This window comes from Oncorhynchus kisutch, linkage group LG11, assembly GCF_002021735.2.
Source record: "Oncorhynchus kisutch isolate 150728-3 linkage group LG11, Okis_V2, whole genome shotgun sequence".
Lineage (NCBI taxonomy): Eukaryota > Metazoa > Chordata > Actinopteri > Salmoniformes > Salmonidae > Oncorhynchus > Oncorhynchus kisutch.
The window spans coordinates 62,548,076-62,566,177 of NC_034184.2; the positions used below are offsets into that span (position 1 = coordinate 62,548,076).

The 18,102-nt window shown below is 44.6% G+C and overlaps 1 protein-coding gene across 3 annotated transcripts in view; it reads left to right on the forward strand.

Moving 5' to 3' along the window:
- The window catches only part of LOC109899441 (transcriptional activator GLI3-like), a 141,199-nt gene that overhangs the window by 83,754 nt on the left and 39,343 nt on the right, over window positions 1–18,102 (forward strand). For 2 of the 3 annotated variants that reach the window (XM_031836078.1, XM_031836080.1), the window contains exon 5: window positions 15,815–16,029. In XM_031836078.1, the coding sequence (XP_031691938.1) occupies window positions 15,815–16,029 (215 nt within the window). The remainder of the gene's footprint in view (window positions 1–15,814; window positions 16,030–18,102) is intronic. The other variant, XM_031836079.1, reaches the window with a different exon arrangement.

An 18,102-nucleotide genomic window follows, 5' to 3' on the forward strand; every position in this document is an offset into this window, starting at 1 on the left:
CGTTGCTTGATATGGAGAGGCTGACTTTAGCCTTATTTGACATAAAGCCTCTTCAATTTTCACTGGAGAAAGAAAAAGGGGAGAAAAAGAAAGTTGCGGCGCCACTCTGTGAAATGGACGAGAGAGGCGGGAGAAGTATCTCCCTCTCTCTCTCTCTCGCTTTTTTTTTCTCAAGCAATTTCAGGATTTAGAGAGAAAAGGAGATAAATGCCTATAAGCAGAAATGTGGGCAGATTGAAGTTATATCTATTTTTTTTGTAATACACCAGTTTTGAAAACCTAAATGGACGGTGTCCTCTTTTTTCCCTCACTGACAGTGCAATGAAGCGTGATATTTTGAAGGCACCTGTGCATTTTGAGGATGATGGATACCGGATGAAGGATGCCGAGAAAGTATTAGGCAGACGACATGTGACAGGCCCTGCTCAGGCTTACGGTTGAGCCATTACCCAAGAAAACCTGTTTGGCCATGTTGCTAAATTCTACTTATGAGCTGCTGTTACTACCATATACATACAGTATATTCTAGAAATTCTATTTCTATGGTTACTACACATAGACTGTTGTGGACAATATTACATACATTTTATTAGGACATATGGAATACATATTTCTATTTCTGATGGTTATTGCATGTGTATTGTTGCTGATATATCAGAAATATACATTTTATAAAGAAATATAGGATATTTATTAATATTACATTCACAGCTACATAGCTATTTTAATATAAATAGGTGGTACTGTATTATTATTTTATTTTTTTGCCGTACATCACATATTTTTGTTTCCACCCAAATCAACATGCAAAAAAAAAAAAATTATATGAAAATGTCCTTTTCCTGCTTTTGAAATATACCAAAATAAATTAGAACACGCCCCTGGCGATTCTGATTTTTATTGAGTAGTAAAAAACAAGGTAAAATGAATAACCCAGTTGTTTCTCTGTACATTTCCATGGGGTCTTTGTAGGTTTAATTCCTTTAAGACGACAGAAAATAATTTATTTGACTACAAGAATAATATTCATCTGTCTACTAGTGGCTTTTTGAATTTCCACATGTAACATATTAGTACATTTGATTTTCTGTACAGAAATCTAATACCCTCCTGTTTTATATTTGAGATCTCAATTTGTAGCCAGCCCATGTTGCACAATGGAAGAGAGAGTCTGGAGGAGAGGAGATAACAGACAGGTGCTAACAGCTAGCCGTGTGTGTCAATCAGCATGTCAGTGTGTGTCTGTGTGTGTGTGTTGTGTGTGTGTGTGTTCAATCTGCCTAAGGTTAACAAAGCACTTGTGCTCAACTGTCAATTTCATAATGGGAAGATTCGACAACCATGTCATTACATCACTCGCCATTTCAAATATTAAGTTGGGTTTGTTGAATAATGCTTTTCATCTTCAGATTTTTCTTCCAAATAAATGAAGATTCAGAAAATAAAAAGCAGATACAATTGTATCTGTGCAAAAGAAGTGTATGGACACGATATGCTACGAAATAAATGACAACATTGGAAGTGATTGATTGTGATTTCAATTGACCTTTAATAACTATTTTTAAAATACCACCAAGCAACCATTATCACAACATTCTATCTTTGACATTCCCTCTGTTATATCCCTTTCATATACAGACCAAAATCCCACTAATTGACCATGTCTGCCTTTTCTTCCAGCCCTTTTCTTATATCTAAAAGGGGCAGGGGGGTTAAAAACATGTCAAATTAAAAGAGATACCCTGTTTCGAATCAAGACTGTATCACAACCGGCCGTGATTGGGAGTCCCATAGGGCGGCGCACAATTGGCCCAGCGTCGCCCGGCTTTGGCCGGATAGGCCGTCATTGTAAATAAGAATTTGTTCTTAACTGTCTTGCCTAGTTAAATAAAGGTTAAAAATAAAAAAGAATAATTTTAAAAAAGCCACACACACAAAAAAGCCATGATTCCTGCATTTTCACAGACCCTGTAATCAAAATACAGTTATTGGGTCTATGTGAATGGTTCTCTGCTTTTTTGCAGGTAAATCCATTAACACTTCCATTGTTTAACACCTCCCTAAAATGCAAAACGCCCCCATGGTTTAACAACACCCCACCACCCCTCCTTATTTGCTAGTTACCCGCTGATATGTATAAAAGGGATATTATACCTGCAAAAAAGTGGTAAATAAGGGGCTGTTTGAAAGGGGGTCATATAAACATTGCCTTGTATTTTTTGTAGGTAAATACCACATCTTCTGTCTGAAATCGGAATTAATGTACTCTGATTTTTTTTGATTGATTATCGTAATGCTATTGATAAGGAAGACCTCGGTAAATCCCAGTATTCCAGGGCCCGTTTCATAAAGCCTCTCAGAGTATGAGTGCTGTTTGAGGATCAGTTTAGCCTTTTAAATTATAATGAATACATTTATACGGACAGGAAGATCTGATCCTAGATCATCACTCCTGCTCTGAGATGCTTTATGAATACTGTGTTGACTGAGGGGATACCAGGCTTGTGGGAGGAGCCAGCTGTCACATTAAAAGTCTGTACATTCTATTAATTGGCTTATTAAAGGCCCCTCCCTCCTCATTAGCAGCTATTACAAAACACTTGGACCTATTACCCACAATGCACTCTGATGCTCTCAGAAACCAACCAATCTATTGCACTGGAGGTATGAGGTTCAGAGGGAGGGCAGAGAACAGCTGTTTGTTTTTGATGTTTGTTTCATCTTAGAATATTATTTTGCATGAATTGTTTTTATACAGTAACATGCATTTGTACAAAATAAAAACTGGATAAGAGATTTTGCTAAAACACACAAAGTTATACTTTTGAGAAAATATGTCATTACATCATGTCTGTTGTACCTTATTGTTAACCTTATTGTTAGGTTAAGAAAATTCAAAATAATGTGATTGAAGAGAGAGTACAGTATGTTGTCAGTGTTGTGACTGAGACCCTTGTCCTGTTCAGGCAGGCAGAACCGGTCCGTCAGATGAAAGTGTAGAAATGTGGACTTCCCATTATTCCGTCTTGGGCTCGGGGCCCTCTGATCTCACTCTGGGGGCCAGTTATAGCAAGTAACAAGATCTAGGGAACAGGGCCGTAAATTCTGCCTGCTATTCGCCAGAAAGCCCCCCTCCTCAGTCCTCTCCATCCACTTCTCCCCTCATCAAGCTTCAAGTAAACGGAGGAAAACATGAATTTAACACTATATAATATTACCACAGGTTGCAGTTTAAAAAAAAAAACTGTCTGATTAACATTTGTTAAACCGTTCCGATGACCATCGACAGCTTTAGCAGTGAAGGAAATGAGTTAATGATCTTCTCTCCACAACTGACCCTAGCTTTCCTTTTCACTCCTCCTTATGAGGCCATTTCTCCATTCCCATTCTTTCTTTTGAGCTATTGTGGCATTTCACCATGTTTCTTCTTCCTTTACTCCCTTCACTGAGGATACGAATCACATTCACATAAGGTACTCTATTCTTTCTGCGCCGTATCTCTCTTATCCAATGAAATCTGGAGTCAACTATTCGTATAACTTGAGTCCATTATTCTAATGGGAGAAGAACATTCTCACCTGTCCCACTGAGCTTAGCTGTTTGGATTGAGCAACAGAAAGAGTCCACCTCTGCTGCCTTCGACTCCCCGCGATACCGCGCTCTCTCAGAGAGGGGTCAGCGTGGGAAGCACCTCACGCATCCTCCCGCGGGAGCTAGCACACATATGCACAGTCATGCACACAGCTACGGCGCGTCAGAACTGTTGAAAGCAATGCAACTAGCGTTTTGGTGCTGCTGAGTCTCTGTGTGCCTATGTCAGGCTGAAAGGGATTGCTTTTTATCAAATGAGAGACAAACGTTGATGGGAAGTGGACTGGTAGACTGGCGAGTTCAGATATCGATGTTGTCTTTAGATGTGCACATGGGGCAGGGTGTTTTTTTCCCCGCTTGACTCGTGTCTCAACCTTCGTAGTAGTTCACCTCGATTTAACTCACCAAAGTACTCTGAATATATGGAGAGCTATTTCATATATGTGCTGTGTGTCCTCCTTAAACAGTAGCATAATGTGGTGGGTGAGATTGTGTACGGGTGTGAAATGCCCTTCTTACTGATGAGGTTCCTCGCGTACTTAACCAGCCCGAAGGTTGATCATGCAGGGCCGAGGCCTGGGATGGTGTGGGCTGAGGCAGAGGAGCAACACCACCATGTGGCCCAGCACGTTCATGATTAAATATCAGGCAACTCCACTTGACATTTTATTAGTCCAGCAAGATGGATGAAATGGCATGAATAAAGTATGTTGTCTGTCCCGTTCACTTCCCCACCCGCTTCTGCTGCCCGACTGCCTCCTCTACTCTGTCCAGGCAATGTTTTATTTACCTACCTCATTCATTCCTCTAACGGGTATATGTTAGGAAAAATTGAATGGATTTGAAGTTGCTTTTTTCCGTGCTTGAAGAGGAAATAGTTGATTCCTTCTCTTTTGCTTTCTTTTTCCTCCTCTCCCTCTCCTCTCCTCTCCTCTCTTTCTCTCTCTCTCTCTCTCTCTCTGGAGGATTAGCTCTCTCCAGGAGTGAGACTCTCCTTCCTGGTCACTGTGTGTTTTGTTTGTGATTAGCTCGGGTCCGTCTGTGCAGTGGCTCATTTCTGAGGCCCACTGTGACAGAGTGAATTGAAGTGGTTCACAGGGAGCTCTCTCTGACCACTACACTGATACACCGCTGCCCTAGCAGCCCGGGGCAATGTTACCTCTCATCTCTCTCACCTGGGCCCCAACCCTAACACCACAACTCATTACAGACGAGTAGAGTTAGTGAGGCGATGGGTTGTAGAGGATACCTGGCTATTTAAGGCACTGTTTGTGTGTGTGTGTGTGTGTGTGTGTGGTGTGTGTGCGTGCGTACAAGGCACTAGGAGGATGGAGACATTTTCTGAGAGGATGTGCTGATGATAGATGTACTTCCCCTTCTCTTTCTGAAGTTGTTCTCTTTCAACACCCAGGAGTCCCCTTTTCTCCTCCCTGTAGCCCGGGGCATGCCAGAGGAACTCAAACAAGCCCTGTGAAAAAGGTTAAGTCCACTTGTATTTAATGTTGACTCTCACTTTGAACAAGGGCAACCAACTGTGACTTTTTTGCAAAGTGAGATGAAAGGGGATTGGTTAGAGTGGGTTGTTCGGTGTTACTTGGGAGTACATTTAGCAAACCGTAAAGAACCGCAAAGGACCGTCAAGTATGACAAAGGAGCATAAAAAAGTGAGAAGAAAATCGTACAATATGTTACGAATTTGTAAGTGCTTAAGATCCTGAACTGCATCTTTAACTTCCAAATCACAGGGAAAAAGGCAGAGTCATTTTGTATAATTTCACTTTCATGTTGTGATTTTTTGTTGTTGTTGGTGTGTACACTTTGTTCATTCGCTTTGGTAGACTTCCTTATCTCGATGGCTGAAATTACGTTTAATTACGGTGTGGAAATGGTTTTCCAAACAGCCTGTGAAAAAGCCTGCTGAGACGCAAGCAGCAAAATAAACGTTTCTTTAAAAAGGCAAAAACATTCACTCATTCATGGCAATTGTGTTTTGCCACAATTTGGAACAAAATGACAGGGCCTTTTATAGACAACTGAAAAGTGTGTACTGATCCAGTTGACCTTGCCTAACATTAACTCAATTGTCACTTCCAAGGTCACACAGTACAGTAAGTATGGAGGATGCAGTTGCCCTTAGACACTGATCTAAGGTACATTTTCCATCTCCCTCCCTAATGATTAAGGTACTTGAAAGATATAAACTGATCCTAGGTCTGTGCCTAAGGGAAACTTCTACCCAGAGTGTACACTGATGGCTTTCACACGTTTGTGACTTCACACTGTCGGAGCGGTGAGTTCACAGGAGTATGTGTGTTGTGTGTGTGTGTGTGTGACACCTGGGCCCAGCTGTTATGACTTGAGCCTGTCACACTCACTGACTCCTGTTGAACAAAGCTTCTTATCCCAGTAATAGCATGGAGTATCATGCCTGCTGGGATGTGAATCCTTCTTGCAGGACAATTGTGCGATGTTCGCCTGTGTGTGTGTGTGTGTGTGTGTGTGTGCGTGTGTGTGCGTGTATGTGCGTGTGTGTGTGTGTGCCGACGCACATGCATGTATGCGGAGCAGGGATTTTGTTGTTGTTGTGTGTGTTCCTTGTGTGAGACACAGATCTAGCGCTCTCCCTCTCTCTCGTCTCCCTGTCCAGCAGCAGATAGTGGCGTGTTAACTGTATACAACATCCTGACACTCCTCCAGAACCAACAGAGCAATTTATCCCAAAGAGAGGGATTTCCTCCTTGTTGATGGGACCATGAATTAGAGAACCCCCCCCCTTCTCTGACCCTTTGATGTTAGGGGTCACAGAACTCCCAGCCCCCCCCCCCCTTTTAGTGCCAGGGGGGCATAGTTACACACAGGCACGCCTGGCAACCCCATACGTGCCCCTCCTGTCTCTCTCCTCCTGCTCTCTACCTTAAGCACAAGCAGACACAGGCAGGGTTCATATTCGGGCAGAGTAGAGAGACATTCTAAAGTGGAAGTCACCAACCGGTCGATCACCAAACCTTTCTGTAAAAAACCCAACGATAAAGCCTTGCGTTCTTATTTTGTTTTACATTTGTTTCTTGCTTCGTGCACTTGATTCAGCAGCCCTGGTGCCAGGAAGGCAAAGTGTTGCCATTTTGAACCATTTCATGTGTCTGGAGGTAGGACTCCGCCTACCCGGCAGGCCCAGGGAGAAGATCAAGTGCACCTATAGGCCTATCGCTGGCCAATCAGATAGATCACCGTGTCTGCACAGTATGCTGGAATCATAGACTGTAAAAAGAAGCCTTCGAACGCACAGCAAAGTTGATACTGTGAGATTTCAAAACTTTTAGAACCACGACAAGAGAGAGACTCAACGAATACAACAAATAGCTGCTGTTTTTATGAATAAATTCACGTTTAAGTTGCTATTCAGCACCGTCAACAATTTGTTCAAAATTTTTATAAGCCATAAAAGGCGTGTTCTCCCTACTTCCACACGCTACAACCAACACTGTCGCTGCATTAAATGAGTATAAATGATTGTTTCTATAAACCTGCATTGTTATGATTAGCGGTTTGTCTTTTTTAATATCTAGTACTATTCCAGTGTATTTGGTCATAGGAGTAACAACATGAGTTGGTGGATGAGGCAGACTTGAGTTTGGCCATCAGCTGGAAGACTATGTCCCCTCAGTGGAGGGAGAGAGGGAGAGCAGAGGGATGGTGAGTAGGGTGAGAGTCAGCCTCACCACTGCTCCCTCCCTCCCCTCAGACTGACCATCAGATGAAGGCCATCTGTCCAGTAAATATATATATATATATATATAATGCTCACTCAGCTGTGCCTTACAAGTAATACAACAAATGATCTATTACCATTGTGATTATATAACAATTTAAAAAATATATATCTTTTCAAAATGGTCTGAGAAGAACAACATTAGCAGAGCTATTCAAGCGTAGCGGCGGCAGGGTAGCCTAGTGGTTAGAGTGTTGGGCTAGTAACCGAAAGGTTGCAAGTTCGGAATCCCCGAGCTGACAAGGTACAAAATCTGTCGTTCCGCCCCTGAACAGGCAGTTAACACACTGTTCCTTGGCCGTCATTGAAAATAAGAATTTGTTCTTAACTGACTTGCCTGGTTAAATAAAATAAACATAGCCAATATGCAATGATAATGTAATGGGCCTGTAAACCTACTGCACAAACCTGATTGCTACAGAACTGTTTTGAATGAGTTAATGTTGCATAGGCTTGCATTAGTGTAAGTAATAATAAAATATCTGAGCGGTAGATCTCGGCTCGCATTTTGTCTCCGAAACGGTTGGTGACCCCTGTTCTAAATGGTGCTGATCCCTTCACTACGGTGGTAGGAGACAAACACAACATGAAGGTGAATGGTAGGATGAGGTTTAGGGTTTTTAGGTGCCCCTTTGAGTTACAAGTACACTACAGTCCTATAGCTTTGCCTTTGAAATCACTGGACTGTCTAAATCACAAATGTACCCTTCCTTGCACAAGGCAATAAACCAATACCTGTATTTCAAACCAGCTTTAATCTGATTAGTACACACAATGTAAATGTGCTCGGTTCATAACTACTGCTGCTGCTCATTAGTCAAACTCTCTTCAAACCATGCAGCCACGTGGAACAATGTTATTATTGGCTTGACTTGAGATGAGGATTTCTTGCTGTCAGTAGCCCCCAAATGACTCCTGAGAAGTGACCATATACTGTTTCACTTTGAGCTCCTCGCGTCCATCTTGCCTGACTACGAGTCTCGTGAACACGTTTCACTGTTAGTCTACACCTGTCGTTTCACCAAGCTTGTGACAAATAACATTTCATTTGATTGGAGGCCGTTCTCTCCTGCAGATTACATGCCAAGCTGTCACGGCAAAACACGACACTGGGTCTAACGCGCACACACTCGCCCATGCACGGACACAAACATGCACGCGCACGCACACACACACACAGCCTGTTAACCAGCTTCAGTAGTTAATGACGTGGCTGTGCTATAGAGACGATTGCTAGGTAACAGTTTAAAGCTAGGCAGGAGTGTGTGTGTGTGTGTGTGTTTGTGTGTGTGTGTGTGTGTAATGTTCTAGCCATTAACTCCCTGTAATTGGGACCAGAGGTTTTGTCTGAGTCAAGGCAGACTATTTGGATTTCAAAATGAAATAAGCCTAAGTTTAATCACCTCTGCTATATAATTGTCATTACTAATATGGAAAAGGCAACTCAGTTTATATTCGGTAGGAGTAATGTGGCGCAATGCCAAAATGTAGAAATGGCACGATTTCCATACTCATTAAGGTTAGTAAGCACCATATTAACATACAGGCACTCTGGCGATTTCTCTCGTATACCCAGACCACAAATACACACTTTCTCTCAGTACTGAAGGAGTCATGCTCTCTCTCTCTCTCTCTGTGCTCCTTCTCTTTCTCTATTTGCTCTCTCTCCTTTTCTCCCTCCTCTTTCTTTATCTCTCTCTCTCTCTCTCTCTCTCTCTGCTCTCTCCTTCTCTCCCTCCTTGTCGTACTCTCTGTGTCTGGGATGGCTCAGGCTCTGTATAGCCGTGGCCTCTTTGATCTCAGTGAAAGGGTAGGAGCTTTAAAGCGTCTGCTGTTTCCGCCGTCAGGAGCCCCTCTCTTCCTCTCTGGTTTAGACTTTCAGAGGGGTGGCAGGGAGGGATGGAGGGAGGGGGGGGGGACGCTGTCAAGCTGGGGCCAGGAGAGGCCTCTGTTGCCCGACTGATCTCGGCTCCTCTCCTCTCTCACCCGGTCTGGGAACAGAAGCAGCCAACCCACCATCTCCCTTTTTCTTCACATTTTCTCTGGTGGATGGATGGATTGATGGAGGGTGTAGGGAGTGTTGTAGTGACCTGGTTCTGTGCTGTTTCAATGTGATGTATAGGGAACTATACATGCACTATATAGGGAATAGGATACCATTTGGGAGGGTCCCTCTGTGTATACAGCAAGTGGTAAGGGTGGTGCTGGGAGTTGCAATGTTGTTTGGATTTGGTTGTCCATAGGATGTTGTTTTGGTAGGGCAGTCTCTCTGCCCTACTGTAACTCCTCCCTCCACCACAATAATACCCTCTGTGGTTCCGTGAGGTCATCATCCCTCGCCACAGTGCTGTGTTGACATTGGAGCACTCCCCCAAAAACGATATAATCATCGTAGGCATAATGTTGATACAACCTTGCTCCATTTACAGAATTAGACCAGATTTACATGGAGACACACACCGCGGGGAAAAAACGGTATCATATTTATATTAATATAGGAAAGTGTATATACTCTTGCCAGAATGAGAACAACAGTCCAGAATCCACAGACCGCCCCATGTCAACATGCAATATACGTCCCAAATGTCACCCTGTCCCCTATTTACTGCACTACGTTTGACCTGGTATTGGGCCCTGGTATAAAGTATAAAGCCCGATGTCTCTGAGAGCAGTTCTGGCAGGAGAGGAGAGGCCATGTGAGAGGAAATGGTTTCCATATGGAGGCAACTCCCTCTTTCCTAGGGGCCAGCATGCAGGATATCGCCTTAGAGGAGCTAATAGGAATCGAGCAGTGGAGGAGTGGAAGAAGGGAAGTGGAAGAGAGCATCTCTCTTCTTTTTTCTTCTTTTTTCTTGTTGTCTCGCTGCATACCGTGACCCTGCTAAGCCAGGGCGTCTCGAGCTCCCCGGGGTGCAGCTTTGATGTAAATCTTAAATCAGGTGTAACTAAGACGCTAGGTACCTCACTCGCCGGGTACCTCTGGGTTGCGCACACGCACAAACACACACACACACACACCATCAGATTCCTCCCTGTCAGAATGCACTCCATCATAATGATTCATGTGTACAAGCAGATGCAGAAGAGATGGACTGATCCACCTTTCTTTCTCTCTCTCTCTCTCTCTCTCTCTCTCTCTCTCTCTCTCTCTCTCTCTCTCTCTCTCACTCTCTCTCTCTCACCTCTTCTCTCGCCCACACGCACATGCACACAGACACCCCTCCCTACCATCTATCTCAGTCCTGTCCTCCTCAAATCCCCTCACACCCAGCTACAGACCCCCTGAGTCCACTCCTCTTTCCTCCTCCTGTCACTCCTCATCTCCCTCATACTCCACCCTGGCTCACAATGGCTAAACTACTCCACTCCCCCTCTCCCTCATACTCCACCCTGGCTCACAATGGCTAAACTACTCCACTTCCCATCCCTCCCTCCCCATTCATAGTCTACCTGCACACCCTCCCTCTTATCTCCTTCCATTTCTCCCCCTTTTCAACTGCTGGATCAGCCCTGACTCTCTCCCCTCCCCTCCCCTCGCCTCGCCTCGCCTCACCTCACCAACCCTCCTCTATCCCAACTCTGTTCCTCATACCATATACTCTCCCTCCCTCCCCACCACTCTCCTTTCCTTATAACTCTACCACTCCCCTCATCTCTCCCACATACTGTATACCCTCTCCTTGGCTCTTCCCCTAAAACCTCACCTCCCCTGTCCCACATGTTGCCTCTCTACCTCCTCCCAAAATACGTCCCCCTTCTCCTTCCCCCACTCCATCTTTACCACATGTCTTCCGTCTTTCTCTCCCCCTGACCACATGTACTGTGTTACCCTCTCCCCACATTCTCAACACACGTCCCCCCCCCTCATCTCTGCCTCCTCCCCCTCTCTCTCCTTCCTAACCCCCCCCCCCCCCCCCCCCCCAGGCCCTTCTCTTTAGCTCTTATGCGCTAAATTAATTGGAAAAACAACGGGACGGGAGCCATTTAGCCGGGGTCACCGTGTAGAGACGCGGCCAGCGCGTGACAGGGTTAATCATCGTCATGACGATGGAGGGGAGGGCTGGCTGGGCATGTGGAGGACTCTGCTCGGAGCCTCGCAGCACTCTGTTAGTCCCCTCCCCTAGACACTCTCTCTTTCACACTGTCTCTCTCTCTCTCTCTCTCTCACTCACTCACTCACTCACTCACTCACTCACTCACTCACTCACTCACTCACTCACTCACTCACTCACACTCTTACTCTGTACTGATTATCCACAGTTTATGTGTGTCCAGTAGTCACTTAGTTGCCCAGTTTATAGTTGTAATAAGTGTTACAGACCGTTAGTCTTTCTCTGAAGTAATTGTATTGAAGCCATTTTGTTTTCTTGCACCAGTGGGTGATGGGTATTAGGGTAGGTACAGGTGGTGAATATTGAAGCTAGACTGTTGTTGAAGATATCTATATTCTGCACTCACTTTGCTTAGCGCTGATACTGTTACACTTTCTCAGTATAGTGCTACAGTAAATAATGTGTGGGTATTGTTTTAACACTGCATGGTGTAAAGCCTAATTTGCCTAATGTACATGCAAAAACACAGATATCCAAAACAATCCTAAAAAAAATCGACCAGATTTGTTTTAATAATAATCAACCTGCTGTAGAGCATGCTGGGAAATATGATAATGATGGGTGTGGTTTTGATGGGACTGTTTTAATCTCCACAGTGTACAACAATAACTCTGGTTATTAACACCAACACTGGGGGTTATTGTACACCACGGAGTGTTAATTTCACTCGTACGTAACTCCTGAATCAACACTAGAAATGTTACACTGGCCAATTTGCTGTGCGCACACACACACACACACACAAGCTTGTGCCCCGGAGTGGAACAGGGAGAGGGGTGCCCTTGCTATGCCCTCTGCCAATGATAGAGGAAGTAAAACGTTTCTCATGACTCTGAATTGGAGACGTGCAGAACCAATCCATGAGGATGGAGGTGGTGTCATAGTCAACGTGACCTCTGAATCTAGTGGAACCATCAGTTTCATTGACCTTGAGTCACTCGCTAGTCATTCGTTTTCAAGGCTACTGGTTCTCAAGAAACCCCAAGCTAGTCCAGAAGCACGTAAGGTTGCATTCCCAAAATGTATATATTTTTTCCCCCTGAATACTCTTTTCCAACCTTTACTTCAATCAGCTTCCTTTGCATTGTTTCCTGAATAGAAACAACTCCCCTTGAGAGGATAAGAGTACTCCACACATAACTGCTACAGCATCACACAGACGATGTCGTCATGCACTCCACACAGAAGGAGAGAGAGAGCTTTCAAACTCCTTGTGGGTTATTTGCCGCAAGCTTGTTGAAAAGTATAGAGGGGTGTGTGTGTGCTCCAGTATTTCCGCTCCTCAGGGTTCATTGTTGGCCTGAGCTCTTTCATTAAGGGGCCGTGATAGGGAGGGAGGTGAGGGGACAAGAGTAGCCGGTAGGGGACTTGGGGACAGGGTCCAAGGGTGTAATTGGGATGTTCCGGTCCCCTGGCCTTGCTCAAGATCACTCCGATCCAAACTCTGGACCCTTCCTTCACATTACATTTCTTACTCTCTCTTTCTCTCTCTTTCTGTTGAACTCTTTCTTTCTTTCTTTCTCTCTCTCAATTATTCACTTGCTCATTCACTGTCTTTTCTTTCTTCTCTCTCTCTCTCTCTCTCTCTCTCTCTCTCTCTCTCTCTGTCTCTCTCTACCTCTCTCTCTCTCTCTCTCTCTCTCACTCTCTCTCTCTCTCTCTCTCTCTCTACCTCACTCTCTCTCTCTCTCTCTCTCTCTCTCTCTCTCTCTCTCTCTCTCTCTCTCTCTCTCTCTCTCTCTCTCTCTCTCTCTCTATCTCTCTCTACCTCTCTCTCTCTCTCTTTCTACCTCTTTCTATCTCTCTCTACCTCTCTCTACCTCTCTCTACCTCCCCCTCACCTCTTCCCCTCTTTCTCCTGGGGACCATAGTGACAGGTCAGTCCTATGAAGAGCCACAGTGGAGGAGTGGAGGGTCTAATTCACTCTAATCTCCCAGCCTCTTAATGTCTAGGCTGATATGTGGATTTCTCCTCATCCTCCAGGGAGGGGCTTTGTCTTCAAGGCCATCATTATGAAGTTTTCAAGCTCTCTTAGCCAATTATAAAACTGGACCGGTATTAGTCGATTCTTCTGAACTTCTTCCTCAGGAAATTCACTCTGGTGTAGCGGAGCCAGATGTCTAGGTTCTAATGTACACATTTGCTGTGTAGCGAACAGGATTTTTCATACAGCACATTTAGTTTCACAATGTAGTTTTTGTTAGACAGATAATGTTTGTGGGTCCTACTCATTGGTAATGACTGAGTTCACTACCCTTACCACGTAAAGCTCTTTAGACACTTGAATGTGCCCTAAATACAACCTAAATAGATATCTAATGGGTTTATATCTAATTGATAAATGTTTTTTTTGACAGGAATGCAAAGTTATGAGAAGTGCTAGCTTCTATAGCGAGACATGGTGGCTAGTCTAGTGGTGAAAGTGGCCTGACGTTTTGGTCTGATTAAGACACAGTGGTGAATGCAGCCTTTGATCTGAGGAAATGTCTGTGGAGGGAGCAGGAAGAATGCAGCTCTCTCTTTCCCCCCTCTCTCTCTCCCTCTCTCTCTCTCTCCCCCTCTCTCTCTCTGCTCGGGCCCTGTAGAGTGCAGATGGAGGGTGATAGTGTCACCATTCATTTGCTGGCATTGCCAGTCGGCTGACTGGGAGTGGAGAGAAGGAACACATGACTATTTCCATAGTATTTCAATGAGCATGATACTTATGTGTGTCCTAAACCATATAAATATTAGTTGGCTGACTTTTGAAACATACAGTGCTTTCAGAAAGTGTTCACACTGCTTGACTTTTTCCACATTTGGTTTTGTTACAGCCTGAATTTAAAATGGATTAAATGTAGATGTTTTTGTCACTGGCCTACACACGATAATGTCAAAGTGGAATTATGTTTTGGGAATTTTTTACAAATGAATTAAAAATGAAAAGCTGAAATGTCTTGAGTCAATAAGTGTTCAACCCTTTTGTTATGGCCTAAATAAGTTGAGGAGTAAAAATGTGCTCGACAAGTCACGTAATAAGCTGCATGGACTCTGTGTGCAATAATAGTGTTTTAACATGATTTTTGAATGACTACCTCATTTCTGTACCCCACATACTTAAGGTCCCTCAGTCGATCAGTGAATCTCAAACATAGTTTCAACCACAAAGACCAGGGAGGTTTTCCAATGCCTCGCAAAGAAGGGCACCTATTGGTAGATGGCCAAAAGTAATAAAAGCTAAATATTGAATATCCCTTTTGAGCACAGTGAAGTTATTAACTCCACGTTGGATGGTGTGTCAATACACCCGGTCAATACTTTAAAACCGTTACCGTTTGATGGCTGTGAGGAGAAAACTGAGGATGGCTCAACGACATTGTAGTTACTCCACAGTACTACCCTTATTGACAGAGTCAAAAGAAGGAAGCCTGTACAGAATAAAAATATTCCAAAACATGCATTTTGTTTGCAACTTAAGGCACTAAAATAATACTGCAAAAAAAAATGTGGCAAAGCGATTCACTTTCTGTCCTGAATACAAAGTGTTATGTTTGGGCCAAGTCCAACACATTACTGAGTACCACTCTCCATATTTTCAAGCATAGTGGTGGTTGCGTCATGTTATGGGTATGCTTGTAGTCATTAAGGACTGGGGAGTTTTTCAGAATAAAAGAAACATAATGGAGCTAAGCACAGGCAAAAGAGGAAAACCTGGTTCAGTCTGCTTTCCACCAGACACTGGGAGATGAATTCACCTTTCAGCAGGACAAAACCTAAAACAGAAAGCCAAAGCTACACTGGAGTTGCTTACCAAGAAGACCGTGAATGTTCCTGAGTGACCGAATTACAGTTTTGACTTAAATCTGCTTGAAAATCTACTGTAAAACTTGATTAATAACCAATTTGACAGTGATTGAAGAAATTTGAAGAAAAAAAATATCCTACAATACATGTGTGCAAAGCTCTTAGAGATTTACCCAGAAACCCTCACAGCTGTAATTACTACCAAAGGTGATTCTAACATGTATTGACTTAGGGGTTTGAATACTTATGTAAATGTGATATTTCTGTATTTAATTTTCAATACATTTGCAAAAATGTATAAAAACATGTTTTCATTATGGGGTATTGTGTGTAGATATATTTAATCCATTTTGAATTCTGGCTGTAACACAACAAAATGTGGAATACTTTCTGGAGGCACTGATATGGAATCTGGCATCTATGTACAACTTCCGATGAGCTTTTACAGAACAGAGGTCTGAATATCAATCTAAGGTCTTAGATTGACGGTAATATCTCACACTGTCAAAGAAGAGTAAATGTACTTATTTCCTCTATACGGTTTTTTCTCCCCATTTGTCTGTGTAGGCCTCCTTCGCTGGCCGGCAGCCCGGCGTTCTCCGACATCTCCCTCATCCGGATCTCCCCCCACCGGAACCCCTCCGTGGGGGCCGAGTCACCGTTTAACCCTCCGCACCCGTACATCAACCCCTACATGGACTACATCCGCTCGCTCCACTCCAGCCCCTCCCTCTCTATGATCTCTGCAGCCAGGGGCCTCAGCCCTGCGGACGGTAAGTCCCCACACTCACAACACGCCAGCTGCTTCCCGAACGCCACCCTGTTCCCGACAGTTCCCCTAGGGCACTGGTCAAAGTAGTACACTTTATTTAGGAATAGGGTGCCATTTGAGAGGCTGAAATTCTTCCTCTCATGAGCCCCCATACAGTCATGCATTATGTTAAGGCATATCGGAGTCCCACCATATCTGTTGATTCAGATCAACATGCTACATACTTTTCTGTAATCTATCTTTCACTAGACTATAAATCCCAGCGCTAGCTAGCTGTACTTAAAACAATGCAATGTTATACAGTAGCACAGAGACCTGCCCCCCAGAGTCCCTAAGGGCCCGTAGCTTTGCAGGAAAATGGTCTACTGTGTTGGTGATCAATAGGTTCAGCTATTAAGAGTGTACAGTTTGATCCCTGTTACGAGGTGCTTCATGTCGAACAAAGGTCACGACAGAGGTGACCGCATTTATTTACTTTGTGCACGTGTCTGTCTGGCACGTGTCTGTCTGGCACGTGTCTGTCTGGCACGTGCACATGTAACTTTCTTTTGGTGTGTGTGTGTGCGCAGCACGTGCAGCGTGCGCCTGTGTGTGCATAAGGGGAGATTTGACGGAGGTTCTTCTCTGGAGGATGCGTCAGGGAGCAGGGGTCATGTACAGTCCAGAGAAAAGGAACAGGGAGGCTCGGGTTCAAGGACCAGGGAGGGTAGGGTTAACAGGGGTGCAAATGAGCTACGTCCGAAATGGCACTAGGGCTCCGGTTAAAAGTAGTGCCCTGCATAGGGAATAGGGTGCCATTTGGAATGCTGGCATGGTGCCCTGCAAGGACCGTTTTGGTTCCGGTCATAGATACAGACTGGGAAATCAATTACAGTCTGTAGTGCATGTGCTTTTAAACAGCCTCAGCAGTGCTGCTCCGCTCCATCCTCCTGGCCTGGACCTTTAATTGAAGCCTGGAGCTCACTTACTGAACAAGGCCAGCCTCCCCTACCTCTCTCAGGGGCCATTGGTAATCACAGCTGTGGCTGGCTGTGTTCCTTTCAGCTCAAGGAAAAGTTGAGGTGATTGTATTTGAGGTAGTTGAACGGAATGATACGACCACGTTGTTATGACATTGTCACTACACAACACAAAACCACGTGGCTTGGTTACTGTCACGGGTGCAGTCAGCTATGTCATGTGCCACAAATGGCACCCTATTCACTGTGAAGTGCACTACTTTTGACCAATAAGCCTCTGGCCAAACGTAGTGCACCGCACGTGGAATAGGCTGCCATTTGGGACATGTCAGGGTTTCCAACTAAGTCCCTCAGTTCACCTCTGAACTACAGGTCCTATTAGGGCTTTTACTGGTCTCCTACCTTGTCCTCAAGTGCCTTTGTGAAGAGTTGGATAGAATGGGGGCACTTCCTCTATGCAGGAGCTGAGAGCCTCTTCTCATCCTGATCTACCACTCTCAATCGCTCCTCCTCTCAACATGCTGCGAGCCTCTTCTCATCCTGATCTACCACTCTCAATCGCTCCTCCTCTCAACATGCTGAGAGCCTCTTCTCATCCTGATCTACCACTCTCAATCGCTCCTCCTCTCAACATGCTGAGAGCCTCTTCTCATCCTGATCTACCACTCTCAATCGCTCCTCCTCTCAACATGCTGAGAGCCTCTTCTCATCCTGATCTACCACTCTCAATCGCTCCTCCTCTCAACATGCTGAGAGCCTCTTCTCATCCTGATCTACCACTCTCAATCGCTCCTCCTCTCAACATGCTGAGAGCCTCTTCTCATCCTGATCTACCACTCTCAATCGCTCCTCCTCTCAACATGCTGAGAGCCTCTTCTCATCCTGATCTACCACTCTCAATCGCTCCTCCTCTCAACATGCTGAGAGCCTCTTCTCATCCTGATCTACCACTCTCAATCGCTCCTCCTCTCAACATGCTGCGAGCCTCTTCTCATCCTGATCTACCACTCTCAATCGCTCCTCCTCTCAACATGCTGAGAGCCTCTTCTCATCCTGATCTACCACTCTCAATCGCTCCTCCTCTCAACATGCTGAGAGCCTCTTCTCATCCTGAT